This window comes from Octodon degus, unplaced genomic scaffold (genome assembly GCF_000260255.1).
Source record: "Octodon degus isolate 3935 unplaced genomic scaffold, OctDeg1.0 scaffold00154, whole genome shotgun sequence".
Taxonomy (NCBI): domain Eukaryota; kingdom Metazoa; phylum Chordata; class Mammalia; order Rodentia; family Octodontidae; genus Octodon; species Octodon degus.
Window position 1 is genome coordinate 1,338,972 of NW_004524730.1, and position 24,881 is coordinate 1,363,852.

Consider the following 24,881-nt stretch of genomic DNA (forward strand, 5'->3'; position numbering starts at 1 on the left):
GCCGCCCGCCGCCCGCCGCCCGCCGCGCGCTCCTGCCCCTCGCTGCCGGCTGTGCGGGCCTTCCCGGACCCGCCGCACTCTCTTGGTGTGTGTGTGTCGCCCCGGTTCTCCTCTCCCTCACTTGTCATCTCCCACGGCTTCCACCATCCTTAAATCGTTTCGCCGTTCTTTATTCCCCTTCCCGGCGGTTTCACTCTATGCTTTCTGCCCCCTTCCATTTTACTTCCAATAGAATTTTTCCGTCCAGTAGATAGTTTCATTTTTTGAAAGCTCCCGACTTCAAATCTTGTCCTTTTCTCCCATGAAAAAGGCGATTTTGCCTTTTATGGTACCTCATCCCTGCGTGTGGCTGGGGGTGGCGGTGGCACTTGTACTACTTCTAGGACGTGTTCGTGTAATTGGTAAACTCTGGCGCTTACGGAGTTCTTAATGTGAAGAACAGTAGAAATTCCCCCTGGATTTTTTCACGCACATTTGAGTAACTGCCTTGTGCGTTGCACAATGACGAGAGTTCTGTTACAGTATTCATACATTTATTCTCTTTACACGAAATGCACACCGGGCATGATTCTCATTAACTTTTTAACTCACTTGTATTTGCCGGGCCCTGTCAGCCCCCAAAATATTTGTGTTCATTTATTTGAGGGGGTGAGTGGAGGCTGTCAAAGCTATTTTTTCCCCTTTTCTGCCTGTTTTTTCCAAGGAGTGAAGGGGAGTTGGAATTTTATGTTTCCTATTGTTTTTGTCCATTTCAGAATGTGACCAAACCATCATAAAATATTAGGTGTCTTTGCCTTTTAAACTTGTAGCACAGTCTTTAGTAATCTTGAGTAACAAAAAAATGTTACCAGCTGTATTTTGATTAGACCATCTTAACATATATTGATCGTGTTTAGTAGTGGAAAAAGGGCCAACTTTAATGTATTGGGGGGCCGGTGGAGCTGAAAGGATGGTCAACACGTTTCCTGTGAATGATGCAGAGAGGAAATGTGCTCTTCTGCAATTTTTTGTTTAATATTACAGCCACTTTTCTTGGCAATATGCGGGCACTGTACATTTTAGTATATTACAAGTAAATTGTCAGAGTTAAGAAAATCTCAAACATTATTAGATATACATATGAAATGTGAAAGACAAATTTCCCTTGCAACTGTGTGTTGAAGTTCTTGCATCATTTGTTGCCGAAGTGGGGGTTCACAGACAATGAGACATCCTAATCATAAGTGTAGTTAAATTCTTCATCAGAGTAAAAGTATGTGTAGGGTTTCCTACAGCCTTGTGGTGTTCTTAATGTCTGCCTAGTGTTTTGTATTATGAAGCACTGAAATGTTTTTTAAGACTAGATGAACAACTTGATTGATTTGTTCATGCAACAATTTTAGTCATATTCCAGAAAACTCTGTCTTAATTTTTCAAAGATACAACCAAAACATTTTAAGTTGTCCTGGAAATTTTCCTGTATTTTCAAGTTCAAATTGAAGATACTTTTGCCATTAGTAAGTGTAATGGCACATCTTTATTTTTCCTAGTTAGTTGTCTTTATGTGTCTCTTAATTATCAAGATTGCCTGCATTTTGCTTATTCCTTTAATGACAGATAACTGGTAACCATCAGTTCAGTTCTGTTAAATGTTTAATTTTGTCTGTGCCTTTGTACACTGCCTATGCATTTTGTGCATTGGTATCTAACTTTCTTTTTTCCTCTTGAGGTAGTGAAAAGAGAATACTGAAGAATAGGATCTCAAGATGAGTAAAAAGCCCCCAAATCGTCCTGGAATCACTTTTGAGATTGGTGCTCGTTTGGAGGCACTGGACTACTTACAAAAATGGTATGAAAAGTACAGAACTTTGACTTTAAGCACAGTATCTGTAGCTTTACATATCTTGATCAGTTGCTATTAATGCTGCTGATGCTAGCAGAAACATCATTATATTCATATTTTGAATAAGCATGTATGTTGTTTTTTAGTTTTTAAGATTTTCAGATTTAACATTTTAATACTTTTGAGTAACAACAATCATTGTAGGTGTTTTAAGAACTAGTTGTCTAGAATATAAAGTGTATGGAAAGTTATTGGTACCCTCGTGAACTTAACATGAGCCATGTTGGGAAAGGGAGAAAGAATTCAGATACAGTCAGCTTCCCAGTGTTGGATAAATTTTGATAAGTTTGTTGTCTTGCCCTATGTTAGAGGTGGTTCTTTCAAGCTACAGAGTATATTAATATTAATGCTAATAATATTTTCTAATACTGTACACTTCAAGAAATAGCTACACTATTATACTATTCACTAGCCCACCTAAAACCCCAATTGTACAGGTAGGTTGTTACTATCCCCAGTACTGGGTGGTCAGTCTTTTCAGAACTCATTTTCCCTTATTCTGGCTGTCTGTGGTCCTTGCTAAACTAAAACACCTCCCTCCCCAAAATACCCTTACAGTTGATACAGGAAAGGTTGATAATGTAGTATAAAACAAACATCTAGAAAGGAGAGAAGAGAAGCAACATGCAAGTGTCATTCTACCATGGTGGAATAATGATGATTCCCCTTTATCCTAGGGAGTGTGTTTGTTCAGATAGGTGGCTCCAACTTCTGTGCTCTTTCAGATGCTCGCTTGCCATTCTCAGGCTCCTAATGGGAGAAGAGGGTTAGAGAGGTTCCTGTTCTGGGAGTCTTGCTGCCTTTGCTGCTTTTAACGCACATTTACTTTGGTTGAAGGGTTTAGTGGATTAGCAACTGTACCACTTCATGTGTCAAGACTTTCTTATGTTGTCTCACTATAATTCCACTAAAATCATGGTGGTCATTTTTTTAGGTTTGCTTTTGATTGATTTGCATTGTCAACTTCCTGAGTTGGCAATGACAGAGAAATCGAGGTTAGTCATGATATTTTACATTACATTGGTCTAGGATTTCTTTCTTGACATCTAGCTTTGGAGCTCAGCTTCCTTCCCTGACTCCTAGCTGAATGGCCTCAACCTTAGGCTGTGCTTTGTAGCAGTTTGAAACTACAGTTTAAGTGGACAGTTACAGTTATTTGCCCCTTCCCCAATCTGTCATCTCAGTTGGTAGTTCTTTTTAGTGTGGTTAAGTGTCACTCTCATCAGATCATTAGTGTACACAGTATCTCAGAAGGGGTTTGACAGAACCTGGGGATCAGACAATTCTCATAGTAATGATGATTTTTAAAAAGTCCCTAGATTCTGTCAAATACTGTGGCAGGTGAGGAGTGAAATGGCTGGAAAATCACTGCATTCCATCATTCAAAAAAAGATGCCAAGTTAGGTAGTAATTGGCTCTTTAGGTTCTGATTTGGCCAAAAGTAGCTTTAATGTATGAAGCATACTATTGAGTTCTTTGTTATACAGGACTATGGAAGTAATACTTTTTTTGATCTTAATCTTACTGATTTTTTTAAGTTACTGATTTTGTGACTAGTTAATTCATATTGCTGTGTTCTCATAGGTTTTCTAATTGACATAGTTGGAATTGAACTAATTTCCAGTTTTGGAGAAGCATGCAGCTTGTTATTCTACTTTTCAGAGAAATTAAACCAGTTTCGGTATTCATGAGAAATTTACTTCTGTAGTAAGATATTTTCTAATTCAACAGATTTTAAATTTAAGATCCAGTAGATACAAGAAAAAGATTAGAAAGAAGCTACTTTTAAAAGCTGTGTACTTTAAATATTCTGTGCATTTGTAATTTCAAAGAAAAAATGAAAGTTGTAGCTTCTCACCAACAAATATCCTAAGTGCTAAGAGATAGGTTGGCAGCATGCAGATGTATTCATTGATAAAGTTTAGATTTAATTGTAATGATCCCAGTAATAATGTTCTCTTTAAGTCAACATTAGCTAACATAATCACATGATCATCAGTGAAACTTGGCATCCTTTTGATCTTTATGAGCTCATTTATAGAAAGATTTTAGTATTCTTCAAATGGCTCCGTAATTGAAAAAGAATTAAAGTAATTGAGATGAATAATTTTCTTACTGTGATGTCTGCTTTTCATGGTCATTAGTATGAAGAACCAGGTAGATGTTGGTATGCTTAATTATAAGTGGTTTGCCACAGAATAATGATAAGTTTCTTAGGTTTATTCAATTTTATATGCAGGTCTGAGAGATTTACACTTTTTTATTCATGTAATTCTACTTTTAAACAGCCATTCTATCTTGCATATAAATTCTGCAAATACTTTAGTGCCAGATAAAAGTATAAGATTATTTGATTATTGTGAAACTTACATTCTTATAAGGATGAGAATAATCATTGAAAATGCATTGTCCTCCCTTCTTTCTTCCCTCTTCCCTCTTTCCCTCTCTATTTTGTTTTTTCTATCCCTAAATTTGTCTTCGAAATGTATTCAATTTAAAAGGTATGTACTCACATTTATATAAATATGTTTTGAACTCTTAAAACTATTGGACACATAGGGTAAAGCACGAGTAAGTGAAACAAGAATGCAAATCGTGCTGATGGGTTTATACTCAAGACCTTTATATTAGCAATATATACTTGTCATTAAGGAATTAGAATACCACTTGTTGATATATATCCTCTTTAAGAAGAAAAGTACTAAACGAAAGTAGTGATAGTGGAAACTATCACTTAAAATTCCAACTTGTTCCTTGTGGAAAAGATTTTTCATTACATAAAAAAGGAAAATAATTTTCAGTATGTACCTTAAAAGATAAACTTTTTTTAGTCATTTATTTGTTTGTTTATTTAGTTATTTATTATTTAGTTATTTATTTGGTGCAGGGTCTTGCTGTGCAGCTTGGACTCATAGTGACCCTCCTGTCTCAGCCTCTGCAGTGCTGGGATTATAGGCCTGTGCCCCACACCTGGTTTTGGTGGCTGGCTTGGCATGTCCAGGGACTGGGGATGGTAAAGCATGTGGTACCTGGGATCCTTGCACTTGCCAGACAAATGCTTGGACCACTGATCTATCTCCCCAGCCTCTAAAAAGATCAACTTTAAATTAGAAATAAATTTAGTGGCCTGGGATATAGCTCAGCAGCACAAGCGCCTGCCTGGCAAGAGCCAGGTCCTGAGTTCAATTCCCAGTACCAAAAAAAAAAAAAGTAGTTCAAGTTAAACTCACACTTTTAGGTTTGTGGTGTATTTGACTTGATAGATTTTAGTTAGGAAGACTCCATGTATTTACAAACCATATCACATGTCCTTTAAGGTTCAGAAAGGTATGTTATCCTTGAAAATACATTCTACATTTTTAAGTAGTGATTTAGTACTTCTTTTTCCAAGTAAGTTTACAGAAAACATTGATGGTTTGATCATTTACTGATGTTACTGAGTACAAGCCTTGAAAAGCCACTGAGAGATCAGTTGTTTTATTCTAGTATTTGATGCTCAGATTTCTTCAGCATTTGTAAACCTATTACTGAGTAGTATAGATAGATTTAACTTTTGAAAATGTCATAGTTTTGAAACATTTTCTTTAGCTTATTTTTCAATAGTGTATAAGGACGTTAGCATGCTAATGTTCACTAATAGAGTAAAGCATTTTCTGTCATACTCTTATCATGTTTTCTGGTATAATACCTGCCTATCCAAACCTTGACACTGATTTTGTGGTATTGTGAGGGCAGAAACATGCTAAGCTGAAAGTGGTGCGGTATTTTGATTCAGGAATGTATGTGAAGAAAGAGAAGATTTAGGTTAGAAATTAACACTGGAGACAGTGGATGGGCCTACATTTGGACAGCTACTTATTAATCCAGTAAATATGGTGAAGTCCTTTAATTTGGTTTATCAATAAAATGGAAGCAGTATTATAGTTTCTATTTATGGATTGACTTTAAGGATCAAAGTATGAAACTTGCTTTAAATTTTGCAAATTCAGATATAATTATAAAGCACTGAAGTAAATGTAAGGGAAAGGGGAAAGTTGAAAAATAAATCTTTGGGACCTTAAGTGTATAAGCTTTGAAGTGGATGTTTAGCATTGCCATGAAAATTGGTTAGAATCATAGAATCATAAAAGGAAAAACATGTTATTGCAACAACTTGTAACAGTCTTTTGGAATGATAATCAAATCTTCATCTTTCCTATAGAGTTTCATGGTTTACAAAGCACCCTTTACAGATATTAATTGCAGTGTCAACTCATTCTAAATATTATTAGTAATAAAAATGATAAAACTGGTCAACTACTGATTTAACTTTGTATCTTTTGAAAGAAATTAAAACTTACTCTCTTGTAAAATAATTTAGGTATGAAAACACAACAGATCAAATATGCTCTAGTGTTAGTCTTAAGAAGCTGGAGATATAGAGTCATTAAAAACATTCAGATGAGTTATGCTCTTCTGACTTCTTTTGGAATATTTCTATTTAATTCTCTTCTAGATCTAAAGAAAAAGAAAATGAAAGATTAAAAATGTGGAGCTGTTCCCAAGTAGCAGAGTTTGATAGAACAGTATAAATTTGGCTTGGTAAATGCTGTTTCCACAATTTGGAGGTTTTTGAACTGTATGGAACATTTGCACATGTGAGTTTTTTAAGATGTTCATGAACACAATTTGAATAGTGTCAGAAAACCGAGGACATTAAGATTATAGTAAATATAAATACCTTCTAATTTAAAAGAAGTATGTATTTTCTGAATAAAAAATATTTTTTTTCTGTGACTGGATTTAGCTATTGAAAGGAAAACATTATGTGATCTATATTTAGGGTAGGAAAATGCTCCTGAGAAGTAGCATGTAGATCAAATTTTAAAAATGAAATTGTATTTAAAGTGTATAAATAATTTGAAATTTGTAGGAATGTTAGATGAATAGTTTTTAAATACTTCAAAATATTCTTTTGATAATATGAATGCCACTTTTGTCTTTTTATATATTTTTGTCATATACGTAACTGAAAAATAATTATTATTGAACCATTATCTTTGAAACCCTAATTTCAGCAGTAGAGTCAGAAAATGAATGCAATTGCATGTGTATACTACAAGGATTGAATTATGTATTAGGTTCACGAATTCAGAGAAAACTTGCCCATGGGCCCAGGTTAAAAACTCAGTTGCAGAGTTCTATTCTTCAGATAGAAGACTTTTAAATTTTGAAGCTTTTTACATTCACATTGTCACAAATTTTAGATTTTAAAGTCAAAATAAGCCATCTAGTATAATCATTAAACAGGGTCTATACCATTGTATATTATGTCTTAGTTCTTCACTTTGTAGAATATTCACCAGATAGAGCCTTTAAACTTCTTTTAATGATGTTGGAGATAAGAAATCCTAAAAAAAAAAAAGAAAAGTAAAAGGCAAGATTAGAAATAGGTTACGTTTATTTTGCAACACAGTCTCACTGTGCCTCTTACTGTTCTTATGTGCATCCTTCAGTTATGTTGATTCTTTTGCAATACAACTTTTTCTGATCACAGCCGTTCTCCCACTTTGTTTAGCAGTTTTCTGGAAAAGGAGAGAAAGAAACAATACATTTAACTAGATATCAGAAAATGTGAACTGTAAGTGCTGTTCTGCCTTCCAGTGAGAACCTGACATTTTAGATGTATTTCAGGTCCTATTGGTTTCTAAACTCAATTTCTTTTGTCTGTTTTCATCAATTCAGGGATGACAGGTTTTTTGACCTCACTTTTAGACTGGTAAGTAACGCAGATATAAGACAGAAGTAAGATAGACAAGGAAAAGTCGTGAGCTTGTTCACAAGTGCTGGTCCCTTGAAGAATAAATGAAGTTTAGAAAAGTAAAGAAAGGTTATTATAATTTAATCAACAACAACAAAAAAACCCAAAACAAAAGAGGCTTGAAACTTTAGGTCATCAATCATTTGACTCCATATGTAATAAGCTCTCCCCTCTAGCCCATTACCCCCTGGAGCCTGGAGCCGCAGTCATCTAGGGCTCAGTGTTATCTGAATTTCTCAGTTGATCTAATGGGGTGTGTATGTCTGGTTTTAGAAAGGCCTTGAATGTCCAGCAAGAGTATTTTACTCTTGTTCCTTAGAATTAGCTGGGGGACAGCAGGTTAATTTCAGGTATTTATATCCTAAAGACTTACCTTAGAATCAAACCTTCAAGTTGATGGCTTCCTAGACTCTTTTTTTCCTTCCTAGACTCTTTCATAAATTTATGAATGTTTCAAGTCCAGATGTCTAATTTCCGAAGCTTTGTTCTGTGCTTCTGTTTGTGCTCATATGGTGGGAAACCTAGGCCTAAGAGAAAAAGCTTTATTTGCTTCTCTGACGTTTGGTTAAAGCTCAGCTTTCGTTTATCACACACATCCATATCACTATTGGTTACATCATTCCTTCTGAGTGTTGTCATTGTGTTTTGTAGTATTTCACACTTGTCACATCACGTTGGATGGTGCTTTGTTAGTGGGACGTGATCAAAACCACTAACTAGGAAGCAATTAACTACTAAAAAGAACATATTGCAGTTGTAGTTTTGCTGAGTAGACAGAACTGGCATCTGCAGATGCTTAGCTTTTTAATTTTGTCTTTAAATGATTTTTTAAGCTGAAGGAGAAAATACTAGCTTTAATGTTATGTTTTCAATATCAGTAGTTTTTTTTTTTTTTTTTTTTTTTTTTAAGTTAACAGGTTATTAAAAGGTCATCTTAGTTTTGCTGGTCTTCAGAAGAGTCCCAGCCTAGGCATCTTAGACTCTCTCAGAATAAGAAATGGGCTTGGAATATAGCTCAGTGCCAGAGCCCTGGGTTCAGTCCCCACTACTGTACCACCAAAGAAATAAAAGAGGGAAGGGGGCAGTGGGGCAGGAGTTGCACATCACACAAAAGGTTCTTTTGAGGATTAAGCAAGGTTATGCATGTTAAGAGGTTATCATGGCTTCTGCAACATTGTAGCCACTTAATATTTTTATAATTGAATATTAGTTATTTTAAGAGTATAAAGTCCAATGAAGGAGGAATGGATGTTAAATTCTTTAAACTAATCAATACATATAATAGTAAATGTGACTTTGTAGTAAAAAAATAATTTAAGCATGTTGCAGTTTGCTGCAACTTTTAGTTTTGGTAGTGTAATTAGGTGAAATACATAAACCTGTGTACAGTAATGATGAGAAGAATTTCTGATGGGTTCATGGGACTTGGGTGATGGGAAAAATAGTAATTTAATTACAATGAACTGAAGTGAAACATTAATGTCTCAAGGTTCTAAAGGAAAATACATAGTTAAATCTCATCTTGCACTTTGCTGCAAAGGTGTGGACAAGTAGGGTGCAGCTTGTACTGGGCACGCATCCTGGGAACGAATGAGTTAGAATAAAGATTGGAGACAATGTGATAAGGCCGTTAGAATTCACTGTTGGGAAAGGTGTGACTTATCCAGGATCTATTATTTGAATAGTCCTAAAATTCTAAATTATCTTGTATTTATGTTTCATTTTGGAATACAGTGAACCCTTAGATTTTCAGGAGTTATGTTTCTAGAGAAATCATGAATTGTGAAAAGCCAAAAATTTCAAATACCAGAAAAATGCCTGTAAGTGCATTATAGTTTAAACCTTAGTCTCATTACCCATTGTTAGTGACGCTAATTGTAGTACTGTAAATACAAAACTGCAAATGCCTAAACCACATAATCTCTCTTGGGTAATATCAGTAGGAGCTAAGGTAACTACTACACCAAAGCTCTGCACCAAAGGTCAGAGGACAGTGCTATACAAAATGACAAAGAGAAGGAGCATAATGTAGTCACAGTCCACCCAGGACAAGTGCAGGAGACACAAGCATTGAAGAAATTGGAAACCGTACTCCTCAAATCTCTGAAATAATAGCATCTGAAGTAAAGAAACAACTGCAGAAAGGTCTAGAGGATATCAGATTGGAAATAATCACTGAAGTAAAGAAATGATAAACTATAATCAAAGAATTACTAAGTGATTCTAAAGTAGACACTGATAAAAAATAGAGTATAGTGTAAACTTTAAATATGCTATGTCTCCCACAGTTATCTAATTTAACATAAAATAGTTACTATGAAGCCTTAGAAGATACAGGGTGTTTAATAGTATCATAGGGGTCTGAGGGCTTTAACAACTGAAAACACTCAAGATAACTACGTGTTGTACAGCAACCTGTTAGGTTGTAGAAGTGCGAGTACAGTTGATGGAGATGGGTTACAAGGCAGCAGCCAGTCAGCAGCAAGGAGAACTGAATAATGCTTCTGAATTGGTTACTTGCAAACCTGCTGAAACAACTGTGCTGAGTGTACTTGCAGTTTCCACAAATCCCAAGTGTTTCTAAGGAGAAATCCACCAAGGACTGAGGCGCCGCACTGAACTATGATTCTGTGGGGATTTACTATATCAAATTTGAATTAATCAAAAGGTTCTTTTTTCAGTATGCTTTTCTAAGTGTGCAAAATAAATTAGCATGCAATGAGTACATTGAATTTTAAAATTCTGGTGTAATGGTATTAGGTTACTTTTGTTTGTTTCTTTTGTGTGTGTGTGTGTGTGTGTGTGTGTGTGTGTGTGTGTGTTTAATGTATTTGGTACAGGTACTCACTATGAAACTAGACTCTTAGTGATCCTCCCCAGTGCTGGGATCACAGGCGTGTACCGCCATGCCCAGACTCAGTGGCCAGCTCAACATGCCTGGCTGTGGGGCCAGCAAAGCATGTGGTACCAGGATCCAACTTAAGTCCCTGCTCTTGTCCAAGCAGGCACGTAGTCTGCCGAGGTATCTTGCTGGCCCTAGATTACATTGTTGTTGCAGGTATAATCACTGGGTAGGTGAGGAACACTTTTAAAAATTACAAAGCATAGTGAAAACTTAAAGTGCTTTCAGGAAAGTAAATGTGTTAGCACTAGGTTACAAGAATATTGCAGTTGCTTTGAATTACATTCTGCTTTCTTATTTGGCAAGTAATCCTCCTGATAGTCACACAAGACAATTCTTTTCTATTTCTAGCTCTTCTAATACATTTGCCATTTTTAATCAACACTGTGTTGTAAATGACATCCCTATCCATAAGCTTTTTTGAACTGTTAATCCTAACGCTCCAGGATTCTGCTAATAATTAAGATTATGTTTAAGTCATATTTCAAGTGTATGTCATGTATAATTGTCCTTTAAAACTTAAAAGAAAGAACTACCTTGTCTATTTTTCTTAAATGTTTGCTTCTGAATGTAGTATAAAATTATCTTTACAAGGTATTACATCAGTGCATACAAGATTCTATTACCTTACTTAAATGAACCTATGAAGTGATCAGTTTCTAAATTTACCTAAATTAGAAATTTTATGTGTTGGGGACATAGCTCAGTGGTAGGGTACTTGCCTGTAATACACCGGGCTCTGGCAAGAAAAAAAAATCTATAATCAAATTATCAATGTAAGTTAAAAAATGACTTACTTAAAGTATATAATTTGAATAATTTATTGGACAATTTATAAAAAAAATACTTTTGCCTTTTTGATTGGCATGACATTTATTCAATGATTATTTAAATCCCAACCCATATCTTGATGAGCTCTGATGATTGTTGGGACATTTGGCAGCACGTTCCTGTCTGGCTGAGTGAGGACTGCAAACTATTAGTAGCTATCAACTCTTTACTTTGGTTTAAGTGTAAAAGGCTCTAGACCATAACTGTTACAGAGGATTTCCTTTATAATTTTCTTGTGATTGGCTTTATTGATACAGGTAAATGTGGATATATAAATCTAGATATGAAATCAGAATGAGTTCCCTAAATTTAAATGTGTAATTGTTGTTTAATTATTTTACTATTACTGCATTGGATATAGAGCTTTTTTATTGTTAATCCATCAAATGATATTTCTGACACGTCCACATTCCTTCCTTCTTTGGAACACTAACGGTTTCTCTTACTTGAACACTTCGTTTGAGTGTGAATAAATGACTTGCATTCTAGAAGTTTTTGCTTGTACATGGAGCCCTTTGAAAATCTGATTAAATCATTATAATTCTTACCTCTAAAGAATACTCATAAAAGAATACACTAAACACATAGCCTTTGGCGTGCCTGTAGTCTCAGGAAATTCAGTCTCTTGTCCTAGTCAAGATATGTGCATGTGAAAAGTGAACAAAAAGAGCCATAGGAATTCACCAGTAATGGTAATTTCCATTTCAGGTTCTTACGTATTCTTTGTGTTTTGATAGCACCCCAAAGTTGAAATTATAAGCAACTGATGTAGTATATTTAGTTTATAGCTAACCTCTTGATTAGTTTCTGGTTCTTACTGAATTCTGGATTTCATCTAGATAAAAAATATGGTAAATATTTAAATTTTTAAAATTTATTACAGTAAGACACATTGCCGTTAATTCTCCTTAGAGTACTTGCCCTTATTTCAAACACACTCCATCCCATTGTTCTCTCTATTTTGTGCAGTGGTTCTGGAAGTCTTCTTTCGTGAGTGTTTATCTTGTGAGTTTTAATATCTTAGCTGCCTTGGTGTCTTGATTCAAATATTTACCTTTTATGGTCATTTTGATTTGAAGAAAGAGCCAGAAATCACTCAGAGCAGATCTAGTGATTAAGGAGGGTGAGATAAAGTACAGTGGTGTTATTTGAGGAAAAATTGCATAAATTTTGAATTGGTTTGGGACCTGGAGGCAACCTTCAAAACACATGAAAGAAGACTTCCAGAACTGCTTAAGAAAGTGACATGAATGATGTAATAAGTGTGTTTAAAGCCAGGGGTAGAACTTTGAGGGAGATTAATGGCAGTGAGTCTTTTACTGTACTAAACTTCGCAAAATTTTAAATTTAAATGTTCACTGTTTTTTGTAGATACTGTTATTCTCCGAACAATCCTATATAAGTTAGAGGTACCAGTCATAGTGTTAACATGAGAGTGTATCAGATAAGGCAATAAAATGGTGTAAGAACTCAGAGGAGGTAAAAAATTTTTTTATTCTTGGTGGTGCTTTGATTCATAGGTATAGCCACAATTTAACTTGACCGTTAAAAGGACATAGATTCAGAAAGAGTCCCATGCTGATTCAGAAAGTGACAATTAAATCTTAGTATTTTGGTGTATTCTTCACTTCCATTAAATCAAAAAAGCTAGAATGCATCTTAGGTGAATATTTTCTTGAATTTGCTGAGGGTACACTCTATTTTCCAGGATTCTGGTATAAAAGACATAAGAAAGCAGAGTAGATCCAGAGCATTGGAGTTACTTCCTTATTTTTTACACAAGGCCGTGTTACTTAATCAGTTCTTAACATTTGGAAGTGGGATTGTAGTAGGGAGAAAAGATTATCAATTTTTTTATATTTTGTGGTAAATGAGATTGAGATGTGGCATTTTAATGTTTGGAAATAAGACTTCTAGTGATATCACCTTGTCTCCATCTCTTTCTGTTGAAACCTTGGGAGAAGCATGTTATGGTGGATTTATTTTCTTGTTCTTGATCATTATTTTCGTACCTTATCTCTGACACTGAACTCCAGTCACCTACTTCTTAAATCTTTTTCCTAATACAGTTCAATACCTGGGTCTCAGCCTAATCACTGTTCTTTATTCTTAACAGCTTTTTGTGATTCAGCATTTTAAAAAATGACAAAACCAAAAACAACACTGCATCTTCTGAGTTCAGTAAGAAAAATTTTATGTTCAATTCATAGTTAATTATAATAAAGCATAAATAGTGCATCAAAATAATATTATAGTACAAGATAATCATTTGTGATTATATTTGCTTAACTTTTCCTTCATTGTATATATCAAAATATTATTAATAGACATCTGTTAGAACAGGAAAATCATTTTATTCTAAATAACTGAATGTTTAATTTCCATTTTGTACAGTTTACATACATTGCACTGATCTTGATGCTGTGATTTTCTTTGAAGGTGTAATTGATAACCCAATGAACTAAACTTTAAGTGATACCTCATTTGCAGAATAAAAGGTCATTTCATTAGCTTGCTATTTCAGGGCACTTCAAGTTTGAACCAAGCAAACATGTCCAATTTGATGTTCCACTATTTCCTTTAATAGCCTTGCTTTTTACCATATAGTCAAGCTACAGAGAGATATTTCCTGTTTCCTTTAATGTCTCTCCAGTCTAACCACATGATTGAGGGCAGATTCCACATTCTATTTGTTCTGAACACTTACGGTCAGCTCTTAGCATAGAGACCTATGATGATAAATGAACACTAAATAAATAAATTTTGCTCTGAGTATATACTTTAAGTCTATATGTTTGGAGTCCCACCCACCAGTGTGGAACATGTCTAAGACCTCTAGTGGACTTCAGTTTTCTCTAAACTATTAAAGTATCTTATATAAAATTCTGTGTGTGTTTACCATACTGTGTATGATATCACTCAGATAGAGGCCTTATCCCATTTCTTCTTTTGGTACAGAGCACATGGGCTTTTGTGCCAGTTAGTCTTGGCTTTGAGTGTTAGTTACGTCATGTGTATTTTTGGACTGATCTTCATCTGTTCAACAAAAATTAATGTTATCTATTCCTTGGTTGGTCCCAAGACCAAATGAGATAATGTACATAAAGAGCACTTGACATTCAGTAAGATCAGAGAGTCTTAAAGATTCAACATTTTATTTGTAAATCTTATAAAAGATTTTAACCCTGGGTTAAAAATAAATGATAACCTTGGATATGTATGTTACTTATTTAATTCTTGGCCCTTGTCCTGAGTATACATATCCCTAGATAATTATACAGTGGCTGTAATATACTGTGATTTATTCTGAAGAGGTATCCTAAAATATAAATTTTAATCTGGTTATTGCATCAGGCATGCTGTGAGCCAGAATTTAAAATGTATTAGGAAAACCATAAGTTACTTAAAAATGCAAACAAGATTTACATTATTTGAATTCATTTAGGTTCTGAATCTTTACCAAACTGAATCTCGTTATGAAAATAGTGATGTGTTTAATTCTGTCATTATAGACTATTCCCATTTTGAGAAATGTTTCAAAAAATAGAGAAGCATATGTTTAGAATTTGAAGGAACCTGGAGATTAAATTCCTTATTTTTTATTCAGGATTTAGAAGATGTCATGCTAAATTAAGCCTGTGAAACTAAAGGCTTTTACATTTTAAGAAAATTTGTCAGTTTTTATAATTGAAAAAAAAATCTCTTCATAGTAAATTAATGGCTGATGATATTGAAAGTTAAGGCAAACCTTGTTCTGGGCTTCCCTGGATGATATGGACAATTTATATCTTTAAAAATCAGAGAGACTAAAACAAACTCAGAAATGTTGTGAAAGATATGCAGCATTGATTCTAATTGCATTGGGTAGAAAAGTCCACCTTGGGGATTGTCCTCCTAGGGTTCCTTTCTTTATGACTTTCTTTAATGAAGATTTCCCTTACCTATACCACTACTCCCAAAAAAGATGACTAAGATTCAACTTAATCTTATAGTTGAATCAGCAGCCTTCATATGCCTGAGAAAGTGTATTGTTTGTGACTTTTTTTTCCTGGTAAACATTCCCCTGTTGTCTATTGTATGTCCTGTCACTGAGCTAGGTGCTGGGGCCTGGAAGGATGACCATGACTCTGTTATCTCCAGAGCTCAGAGGCATTTTAGCATCAGGCTTGAGTTTGCCTCAGTAGGTGTTGGGAAATAATTCTGAAATAATTCTGTGATAGAAGGCACTACATATTTCCCCAACTTTGGTAAAACTGAATGCTTCATCTTCATCTAGTTGACAGCATTTAGAGGTCTTAGTAAAGAAATCAGTAACGTTTCTTAATCTAGTCTTTCGTTTGCTTATTTGAGAGAGAGAGAGAGAGAGAGAGAGTGTGTGTGTGTGTGTGAGAGAGAGAGAGAGAGAGAGAGAGTGTGTGTGTGTGTGTGTGAGAGAGAGAGAGAGAGAGAGAGACAGACAGACAGACAGACAGACAGACAGACAGATATACATAATATGTCTTGGGTTATAAAATGCTCTACAGAACTTAGCTGAGAAACCATGCAGAGATGGGTAGGGGTGACAGGGAAATGAGAATTAGAGAAGTGTTCATACCAGTGGTCACGTGGGAAAGCAAGTCCTGAATGATGAGAATACATAGGAGAGTAAGTGAGGTTCTGTGCTGGGTAGAAAGAACAGGACCTTCAAAAGAACAAGTGCTTGCACATGTTGTTTGTGGTGTGATGCAGGAAATTCTAGGTAGCTGAATGTCATGAAACAGTGGTACTGTCAAAACTAGGAAGGTCTGTCAGAGAAAGGTTCAGGGCCATTAAAATGTGTAAAAGACCTTGATAATATGGTAATAAAACAAGTAGTAGTCTATTTTAGAGTTACATAAAGTCTGCTGGGCATTATAGTTAAAGTTAGCTTTTCATAGGGAAAACAGACTTTAGATTTATTAAAAAATAGAAAAAAGGAGATAAATTATTATGGCTGAATCATCTCCAGTGTCCCATGATTGGGTTTTTAATGTGATTTAATCACACTTTCAAAAAATTTTGAGTCATCTCTGAGCATTTGAATACAGTACATTGGTAATAATGAGCCAGTTTTTCTTGTAAAAAACTTCAGTTGAACTAATTTCTATTTTGGAATTAATCTTGTAGGACAATCATATGTGAAGACAAAAACACATTATTTTTATATACTTAAATTTAAGGCTTTACTGAATCTGTCCTTACCACCTTTTTTTTTGGTATGGGGGATTGAACTCAGGACCCCGTGCTGGCCAGGCAGGCGCTTATTCTACTGAGCTATCTCCCCAGCCCCCTCCTCAATGTCATTGATATTCACTCTAAAATGTTTGGAAGTATAGAAAAATTAAAAAGAATAAGCATACTTATGTCCTATAGAGACATGTATATGCTGGTATATTTGTATTTTTGTATCTATAAATAATCTAAATATAGTGTTTGATTATTTTTTATATTTTTCAACATTAAAAATATTTGTAAATGCCACACTTAAAGAATAACATTCCTTTTGGTAGATATGGCATAGTTTCCATAGCTATAGATAGTCCAGTTTTTCCAGACATAGTTTTGGATGATTTTCTTTTTGCGACTGCATATAATGCTTTGTGTTTATAGTCCTGGAATTGAATTATTGAATCAAAACAGTAGAAATATATTTAAGGCTCTTGAGGCATGTTGACGTGTTATTTTCTAAAACAGTTTAGTAATTTAAAATTTCACTGGGAGTGTCTCAAAGGGTTTAATTTCAGATCTTAGAAGCAGTCATTTTTAAAAGTCAACAATAATAAACTGTGGTTTTGATAGCTTAAAAATATCGGCATATATTGTTTTCTTCATGGTTTTAATGGTAAGCAGTATAATTCAGTGTAATTTTTCAAATACTTTGTATGAAGTTTTAAAAGTTTCCTTTTATGTGAATTATTTTTATTTTTTGAGGTATCCATCACGAATTGAAAAAATCGACTATGAAGAGGGGAAAATGTTAGTACATTTTGAACGCTGGAGTCATCGTTATGATGAATGGATTTACTGGGATAGCAATAGATTGCGACCCCTTGAGAGACCTGCGCTAAGAAAAGAAGGGCTAAAAGAAGAGGAAGATTTCTTTGTAAGTAGCAAGCATTTCCATTGGCTAAATTTGCTAGCATTGTAATAAGATACTTTACAAAAGCCTGTTTTTGTTAAGGAAATGCTTATTATATGTGCAATTGATCTTAAAAGTTGTTTAAAATAGGATTTTAAAGCTGGAGAAGAAGTTCTGGCTCGTTGGACAGACTGTCGCTATTATCCTGCCAAGATTGAAGCAATTAACAAAGAAGGTATGTATTTGAAGTGGTCTGAGTCTTAAAATTGATGGTAAATTTTAAGTTTTAAAATTTACTCACTGTTTTTTAGTTTTAATTTATGTAATTGTTCCATACTTCTCTTTGTTTTATGTTTTACTGAATGAATTTCCTGCCAGGCTTTTGTGTTTTGTTTTATTTTGAGACAAGGTCTTGCTGTATAGTTCAGAGTGGCCTTGAACTCCCTAAGTAGTGTAGACTGACCCAGAACTCATGGTGATTCTCTTGCCTCCATTTCCCAAGTGCTGGGGTTACAGGTGTGAGCCACCACACCCAGCTCTTGCTAGTGTTTTTTCAAAGCATTTATAACATATTTATAATATATTGCATAGGATAAGATGGCACATGAATTCTGCCACAATAAAAATTTGAATTAGTAGAGGTAAATAGCTAAAAGTTTTTAGTTTACACAATTAAATTATCTGCATTTCATATGTACTTCTTGGTTTCCATTTGTGGTTAAATTTATGAGTGTCTCAATGAGAAAATGAGGAAAGGTGAAAGACAAAAGGGAATTTCAAATCAGTTTAACTCTCGAATAAATCATCATACTGTATTCTCTGAGAGAAGAGTATGTAATTTATCATTTTGAGGTTTTCATTTTATGCCTTCCCCATTAATACCTATAGAATACCAAATTGATTTGCCTAATAATCTTTGGGTGGACATTTGTTACACTATTCAGTACTAAAAAAATGTTACCAGAAATCTTTAGGGTAATACAGAAATCAGCCATATGCAGTATTTCTTACAAGTACTTGGAAGACTAAGGCAGCAGGATCACTTTAGCACAGGAGTTTAGGACTGGCTTGGGCAGCATAATGAGACTCTGCCTTACAAAACAAAACATGAGAAAGCCAAAAGAGCTTCTGAGCTAGAGTTTAGTAGTAGAATATTTGTCTACTATAAGATTAGTGTAGAAATAGGGGCCAGGAAGATGGCTCAGTGGAATAAGTGCTTCCCTGACAAGCGCAAGGGCCTGAGTTCAATCCCCGGTTCCGCAAAAAAAAAAAAAGATTAGTAGTAGAATATTTGTAAGTCACATAGCAGGTTAGGGTCAAACCCCAGCGTAAGAAAAAAAGAAAAAAGACACAGAAATTAGATAAGTTAGTATGGGATCCAAAGTTAGGATTGGCAGTCGTTTGACAGATAATGAATTTAAAACATAGAACTTTTTAGACTGATAGATTTGGAAAGGTAGGAGAATTACTATTTAAATTATTAATTGGAAATACACTTGAATATATTCAGACTTTTCATATAAAATATTTCAAACAGTTATGAAATACCTAATGTATATTCCAAGTCATTACATGTTAGTTTTCTATTACAGTTATTTCTTAAACTTGACCACTTACTCATTGTTTTTGCCATAGAAACTGAATGACAACTTCTTGCCAAGAAGGACATTTGATTTAAGTAAGGGGATACTCTTTTAAACTGAGTCTTGAAATACAGATAAGTTAGCTACAGAGGGAATGCAAAAGTTTTTCTGGCAGAAAGTGTGTCTGGACAAGAAGTGAAAGAGGCGTCCTACCTTAAGAAAATGAATGTTGTTTGGGGGTGAGAAGTTTCTTCCTAGGGATAGAAGAATGGGAGGAAGAGGTATGAATCAGTATGCTAGGTATCGCATAATTTTGCTGAAGAGTTTGAAGGTCATGTGGAGATTATGGGATCTAGTAAGCAAATGTAATCTTCGGATTTAAACTAACAGCAAATGAGAGAAAACAGGAGATAAGTTAGAGCAAAACTTTTTTAAAAATTAAGAAATATTAGATGTGAAAAAATACAGTTCTCGAGCTTGATATCATTGCACAACTTTACAATGATGTAATTCCCCTTTTATTTATTTATTTTATTAAAGCAGTGGGCATGGCTATGGTTTTATTACCAGTAACTGTACCACAGAAAGAGTAGAGAAAGATCTCAGCTGTTGTGCAGTTTCTTTCCTTACACTGGGGCCTGTATCTCTCTGAACACTGACACTTCTGCAGAGCCGTGTTATAAAGTTCGTATGCCCACATATTGTTCAAAGTACCCCCACACTATCTACTGAAAGCCGGGTGCAGGATAGGCAGGAGCAGTCTATGGAAGGAAAGGAAGCTATAATTCATCTGTTCTGTGTGGTAATAGGATCTGTCTAAAAACAAAGCAAAATTAAATAGTACTCTCTACTTGAGCAGTTCATTTCAGTGTGCAGAGCTCTGAGAGTTTTCCTTTCATGTTCCCCAAATAAATGGATATGTAGTTGTATGAATACATGTGTGTGTCCATATAAATGCCACTCAGAAAACTGCCCTTCTTCTTTATCCTATGCCATTTACCCGCATGCATTTAATGTAGAAAAGTCAGGTTATGGAAGAGTAGTCATAGCACTGCTCTGTGACTACCTCTGTTTCAGGGGGAGTTCCATTAAAAACTTAGCTAACTGTTGCCACTCATTATATGTTTTTTAAAAAATCTCCACTAGAAATGCTGTATGAAATTTTGTGGTTTTTGCATTCCCCAGCATAATGGATGAGACTGCTTCTTCAGTCCCCTCCCCTCCAAAAAAAGAGAAAAAAGCAAAAGAAATTGAATTTTGTATAAAAACAAAACAAAAAAATGTGAACATTTTGATATTTGGAATACAGCTTGTAGAAATGACAAGAGGGCCAACCAGTGTAAATTGAGTAATCAGGAGGTTAGCATCTTGTGATGGCACTTGAAGAGCGGGTAGGGCTTAGACAGGCTTCAGGGAAGGAGGAAGGAGGCACTGACCAGAGAAAACACTATGGACAAAGTGATAGCCAGCAGCCTGGACTCCTCTAGACTGCTGTTGTGAGGAAGAGGAGACGCAGTTGCAGGAATGATGGGAATGCAAGGTGTATAGACATTTTGACATTTCTCTCAAAACTTGTCTTTGTAGTATTTCTGTAATTTGATTTTAGATATTTGTGATCCTGAATATTATGCTAACTATAGGAAGATAGGGCATGACATGGTTTCATTTGGATTACATAATAAGAAAAATATTTGCAAAAATAGGCCATTTTTTGTGTGTCAATTCCAAAGTTATTATTCATAATTATTACATTTCTTACTTATAAATCTTGTACAAGCCAAGTAAGTATCTATGTACTTAAGTAGGCACTCTGCTCGTACTTAGGAAACTAGAAAAACATTCATCCAGGTACTGGTAGTTTCCATAAAGATAAAAATCCATGTAATTTTTTCTAATAGTCCTGGCTTATACTGACTTGAAAACAAAGAGTCAGTAACAAAAAGTGAGTCTATTTCAGACCCTACCTGTGAGTGAAAACGCAAGCAGAAGCTTGAGTTGTGAAAGAAGGGTGCGTTGGTAAGAAGGCCCCAGGTGGCTTGGCAGCACTGGGAATGTCCTTTATGACTCGGCTGCTGCTTAGCTGAATGTCAGACAGAGCAGTAGTTGGCCTTCCTGGAATTCAGTGTCCATTTACAAGTGATTTTCTGGCTTAAAAGTTTGGGAATCTAGAGTATTTATATGCCAGATCAATACTGTTGCCAAGAGAATAATCTTTTGCTGGGAAATGATGTTTTTCATGTCAAATCTTTCTGTTTCCAAGAGAGAAAATGATTATTCCTATGGAAATTCTATTTTTCTAAATACTGCTTTTAATTTTATCAGATACATTATAATTCTAAATATTTTTAAATCAGTACAAAATGAAAACATTCCTCAATGAATGTCAGAATTGCAATTAATTAGACTTAATTTATACCCTTTTTAAGGAAGCTAGTAGAGTTGTTTTTAAAAAGAGGAAACAAAATTCTTACATGGGCTGGATGTTTATAGTGCATTTATTTATCTCATCACTACCTCCTACTTTCAAGTGTTGCTGTAAGGTTGCATGATATTTTCTAATGATAGCAACTTACTCCTGTTTCAGGGACATTCACAGTTCAGTTTTATGATGGAGTAATCCGTTGTTTAAAAAGAATGCACATTAAAGCCATGCCTGAGGATGCTAAGGGGCAGGTAAGAGTGTTTAGTATTCCCAGCTACCTAAAGGGATGTCTTCTTGAATGGTGACTGATCACAATATGTAATATTTATTTTAAAAGTGAAATAATTGTAGGGTTATGTGCTGATAGCCCCAAATAGCAGCAAGCAAGAGAAGCTTAGAATGTAAAATAAATTATACACTTGATTTTTGCTTCTTTGGTTTTAGACCTGCTAAAGTTATAGGTCACTAGTTTCTGTTCCAGGTGAAATCCCAGCATCCACTAAGCTGGTGTTGTCCTATCGACCCAGCTGGATCGTGTAACCAGTCTATGGGAAGTGAGGTAAGTGCCTTTTTAAAAAATTTGTTTTATCTGGTATATAGTATCATTTAGAAAGTTAATTTTTAACATTACATTTTACATTGACCTTCTTATCTTCTTCTTTCCTTCCACAAATCATAGTCATTCATCTTCCTTTAAAAGGCGCTTACCTGACACTCTGTAGGCGGTTTCAGGTCGGGCTTTCTGAGTCATGCGGGGAGCAGTGTATTACATGCTTTTCTCTGCTCAACGCAAGAATAAATGCTGAGCATTCAAAAGAAAATATGGGATGGAGTTAAAACTGTATTCCATTTGTAATGTGTACTGAAATACTGCAAAGAAAAGGTGCCATTAGAAACTTTCTTTTATGTTCTGCTGTTATTTGGGATTTTCAGCACCTGGACCTACAATTACTTTTAAGGACTTGAAAGTAATCTATAAAAATGTAGAAATATGTTGCATACTTTCTGGCAAAGTGTCATCCTTAAATGTGTTTTTATTGCCTGGTAAGCTTCAATTAAGTATATAGACATTTAGCAATTTAGAATATGTGTACTACCACATTTAAAACATTATTTCTGAAGAACTCTTATGAAAAGTGTTGTTGTTTTAAATCACCTGGTTTTCAAAAATTTACTTATGATCAGCTTTAGGATTACCCATTTATTAATATTTAACTGAAATTTAGAATGAAAATGTTCTTGTTTGGAAATTGCTTTCTTTCCTCGTGTTTGTATAAATAAAATGTTCTTTTAAGCATTCAGTGGTGTGATTTCTTGGCTACTATACAGAAAAATCAAAAGCGTAGTTTGGTATGTCTGCTTAAGTACACAAAATTCTTGCAAATTTTTGAGGGAGTTTTAAAATTTATGTGTTTTATTCATATTATTCAGATGTCATGAAATAATGTTAATATTACTTAAAGCTTTTCTTTTTATAAAATGGAACAATTTGGTCGGTGATAAAATCACAGGCTGCAGATACTAATTTTATTGGGTGTTTATAGATATCTTTTTCACACCATGATATAGGTTATTTTAAAATTAGTGCAAAATGTAAAACTATTGAAAGAAATTTCAGTAGCAGTATACTTAGCTTTTCATTTTTTTCTTTATAATTCTTAATTGTAAGCAGATTAAATATGTATAGATTTTTTAAAAACCTATTCTTTTTTTTCATAGTAAATGTTTATTAGTCTTTATCTAAGACCTATGCTAAAAGGGTGTTTGGGCAAGGCTGAGACAGTCCTAAATCTTCACATATTTTGAGTACTTTGATAATCCCTTTATAAAGAAAGATTTAAAGTAAAATTTCTTTTGTTAAAGTAGCAGAAAATAATGCATCAAGTGGAGTTACTGTGCATGTGCTCTTCTCTAAACTTTCTGTAGGACTCACATAAAATGAGTTCTCTAACAACATTATTTGTGTGATCTTTTAGAGTAGTATTCTTCTTTTTCTTTCTTTTTTTTAATGTACTTAAGTACAGGGTCCACAGGGTCTTACACAGATTGGCCTTATAGTGATCCACCTGTTTTTCAGCCTCCCAAGAGCTGGAATTACAGACTTGCGCCACCACATCCAGTCTCAATCCCAGTCTCAGAGCACCCCGTGGGTGGGGCCAGCAGGTCAAGCCAGGGATCTGGCCTTTGCATCTGCCTAAGCAGGTGCCTTAATCTGAACTATCTGGCTGGCCCTAGAGTAGTTTTCTTAAGCCAGAATGAAAGTTTTAATGCTATTGTTTTTGGCTTTGAATCAGTTGCTTAATACTGGGCAACCTGTCTGTATTGAGAGTTTAGCTTGATTACAGAGTTTAAATACTGTGTTGGATTATGTGTAAGCAGTGGTCCTTCCTGTGCGATTGCTATAGATGTTTTCCAACTGGGAGAGGTGTAGAAGACACATTCCTGGTCCAAAGTAGGAGCCCCCTCTGCCTACCTACCTGCATTTTTTTCTTTTAAATAATTTTGAGTGGAGTAGTAGTGTTAATGCATAAGTATTTATGCAACTGACATATTTTGTGGGCTGGCGATTAATTCCTCCAACTAATGAGTTACTTACTATTACCACTAGTACTATCTATTACTACTAGTACCTGCTAGTACTAGTAAGTACTAGTTCTCACTGTTACTTCTGATCTTTTGTCCTAATAAAAACATAGCCGCAATGATTAAAGATGAAAGATTGTTTTGTTACGTTAAATTTGGAATTTCATGCAGGAGAAAGACTTGCTTTTCCTTTCTTCTGAAAGTGCTGATACAAAATTTACCTCATAACATACTAGTGTCTCAGAAGAATCTTCACAGTCACAAAATATTTTTCCATATATTGTTTTACTGGATTTTTATATTGCACCTTTTCACATAGGTATGGCTGGTACCATTTTTCTTTCATGGTTGAAAAATTATCTTAGAGAACTAAATTACTGACCTCAAGTGCCACTCTCACATCATGTGCAGAATGACTGCTTGAAGTAGGTCTTTTCATCCCAAGCACAGTGTTTTATTTATTTGTTTCTATGCACTCTCATCTACAGTTAACCTGGAAGCATGTCATTATTCTAATTTATAGAAAGATAATGTTTATTTGACAACATCCTGTCTAAAATACAGGACAGGCTCATGTAGCAGTGTGCACCTGAGGTCACAGCTATTCAGCAGGATTTCAAATTCAATGCCAATCTGGGCAACATAGTGAGACCCTCTCTTAAATAACAATACAAAAGCAGACTAATGGGAGGAATGCTGCTGCTGCTGCTGCTGCTGCTGCTGCTGCTGCTTCTTCTTCTTCTTCTTCTTCTTCTTCTTCTTCTTCTTCTTCTTCTTCTTC

At 34.8% G+C, this 24,881-nt stretch overlaps 1 protein-coding gene across 2 annotated transcripts in view; it reads left to right on the forward strand.

The window, feature by feature from the left end:
- Phf20l1 (PHD finger protein 20 like 1) overlaps positions 1–24,881 on the forward strand; it is a 76,202-nt gene that overhangs the window by 515 nt on the left and 50,806 nt on the right. Inside the window, exons 2-6 of one of the 2 annotated variants that reach the window (XM_004642483.2) lie at positions 1,709–1,828; positions 17,365–17,536; positions 17,663–17,747; positions 21,680–21,768; positions 21,999–22,076. In XM_004642483.2, coding sequence (XP_004642540.1) covers positions 1,746–1,828; positions 17,365–17,536; positions 17,663–17,747; positions 21,680–21,768; positions 21,999–22,076 — 507 coding nt within the window. In that variant the 5' untranslated portion in view covers positions 1,709–1,745. The remainder of the gene's footprint in view (positions 1–1,708; positions 1,829–17,364; positions 17,537–17,662; positions 17,748–21,679; positions 21,769–21,998; positions 22,077–24,881) is intronic. The other variant, XM_004642485.1, reaches the window with a different exon arrangement.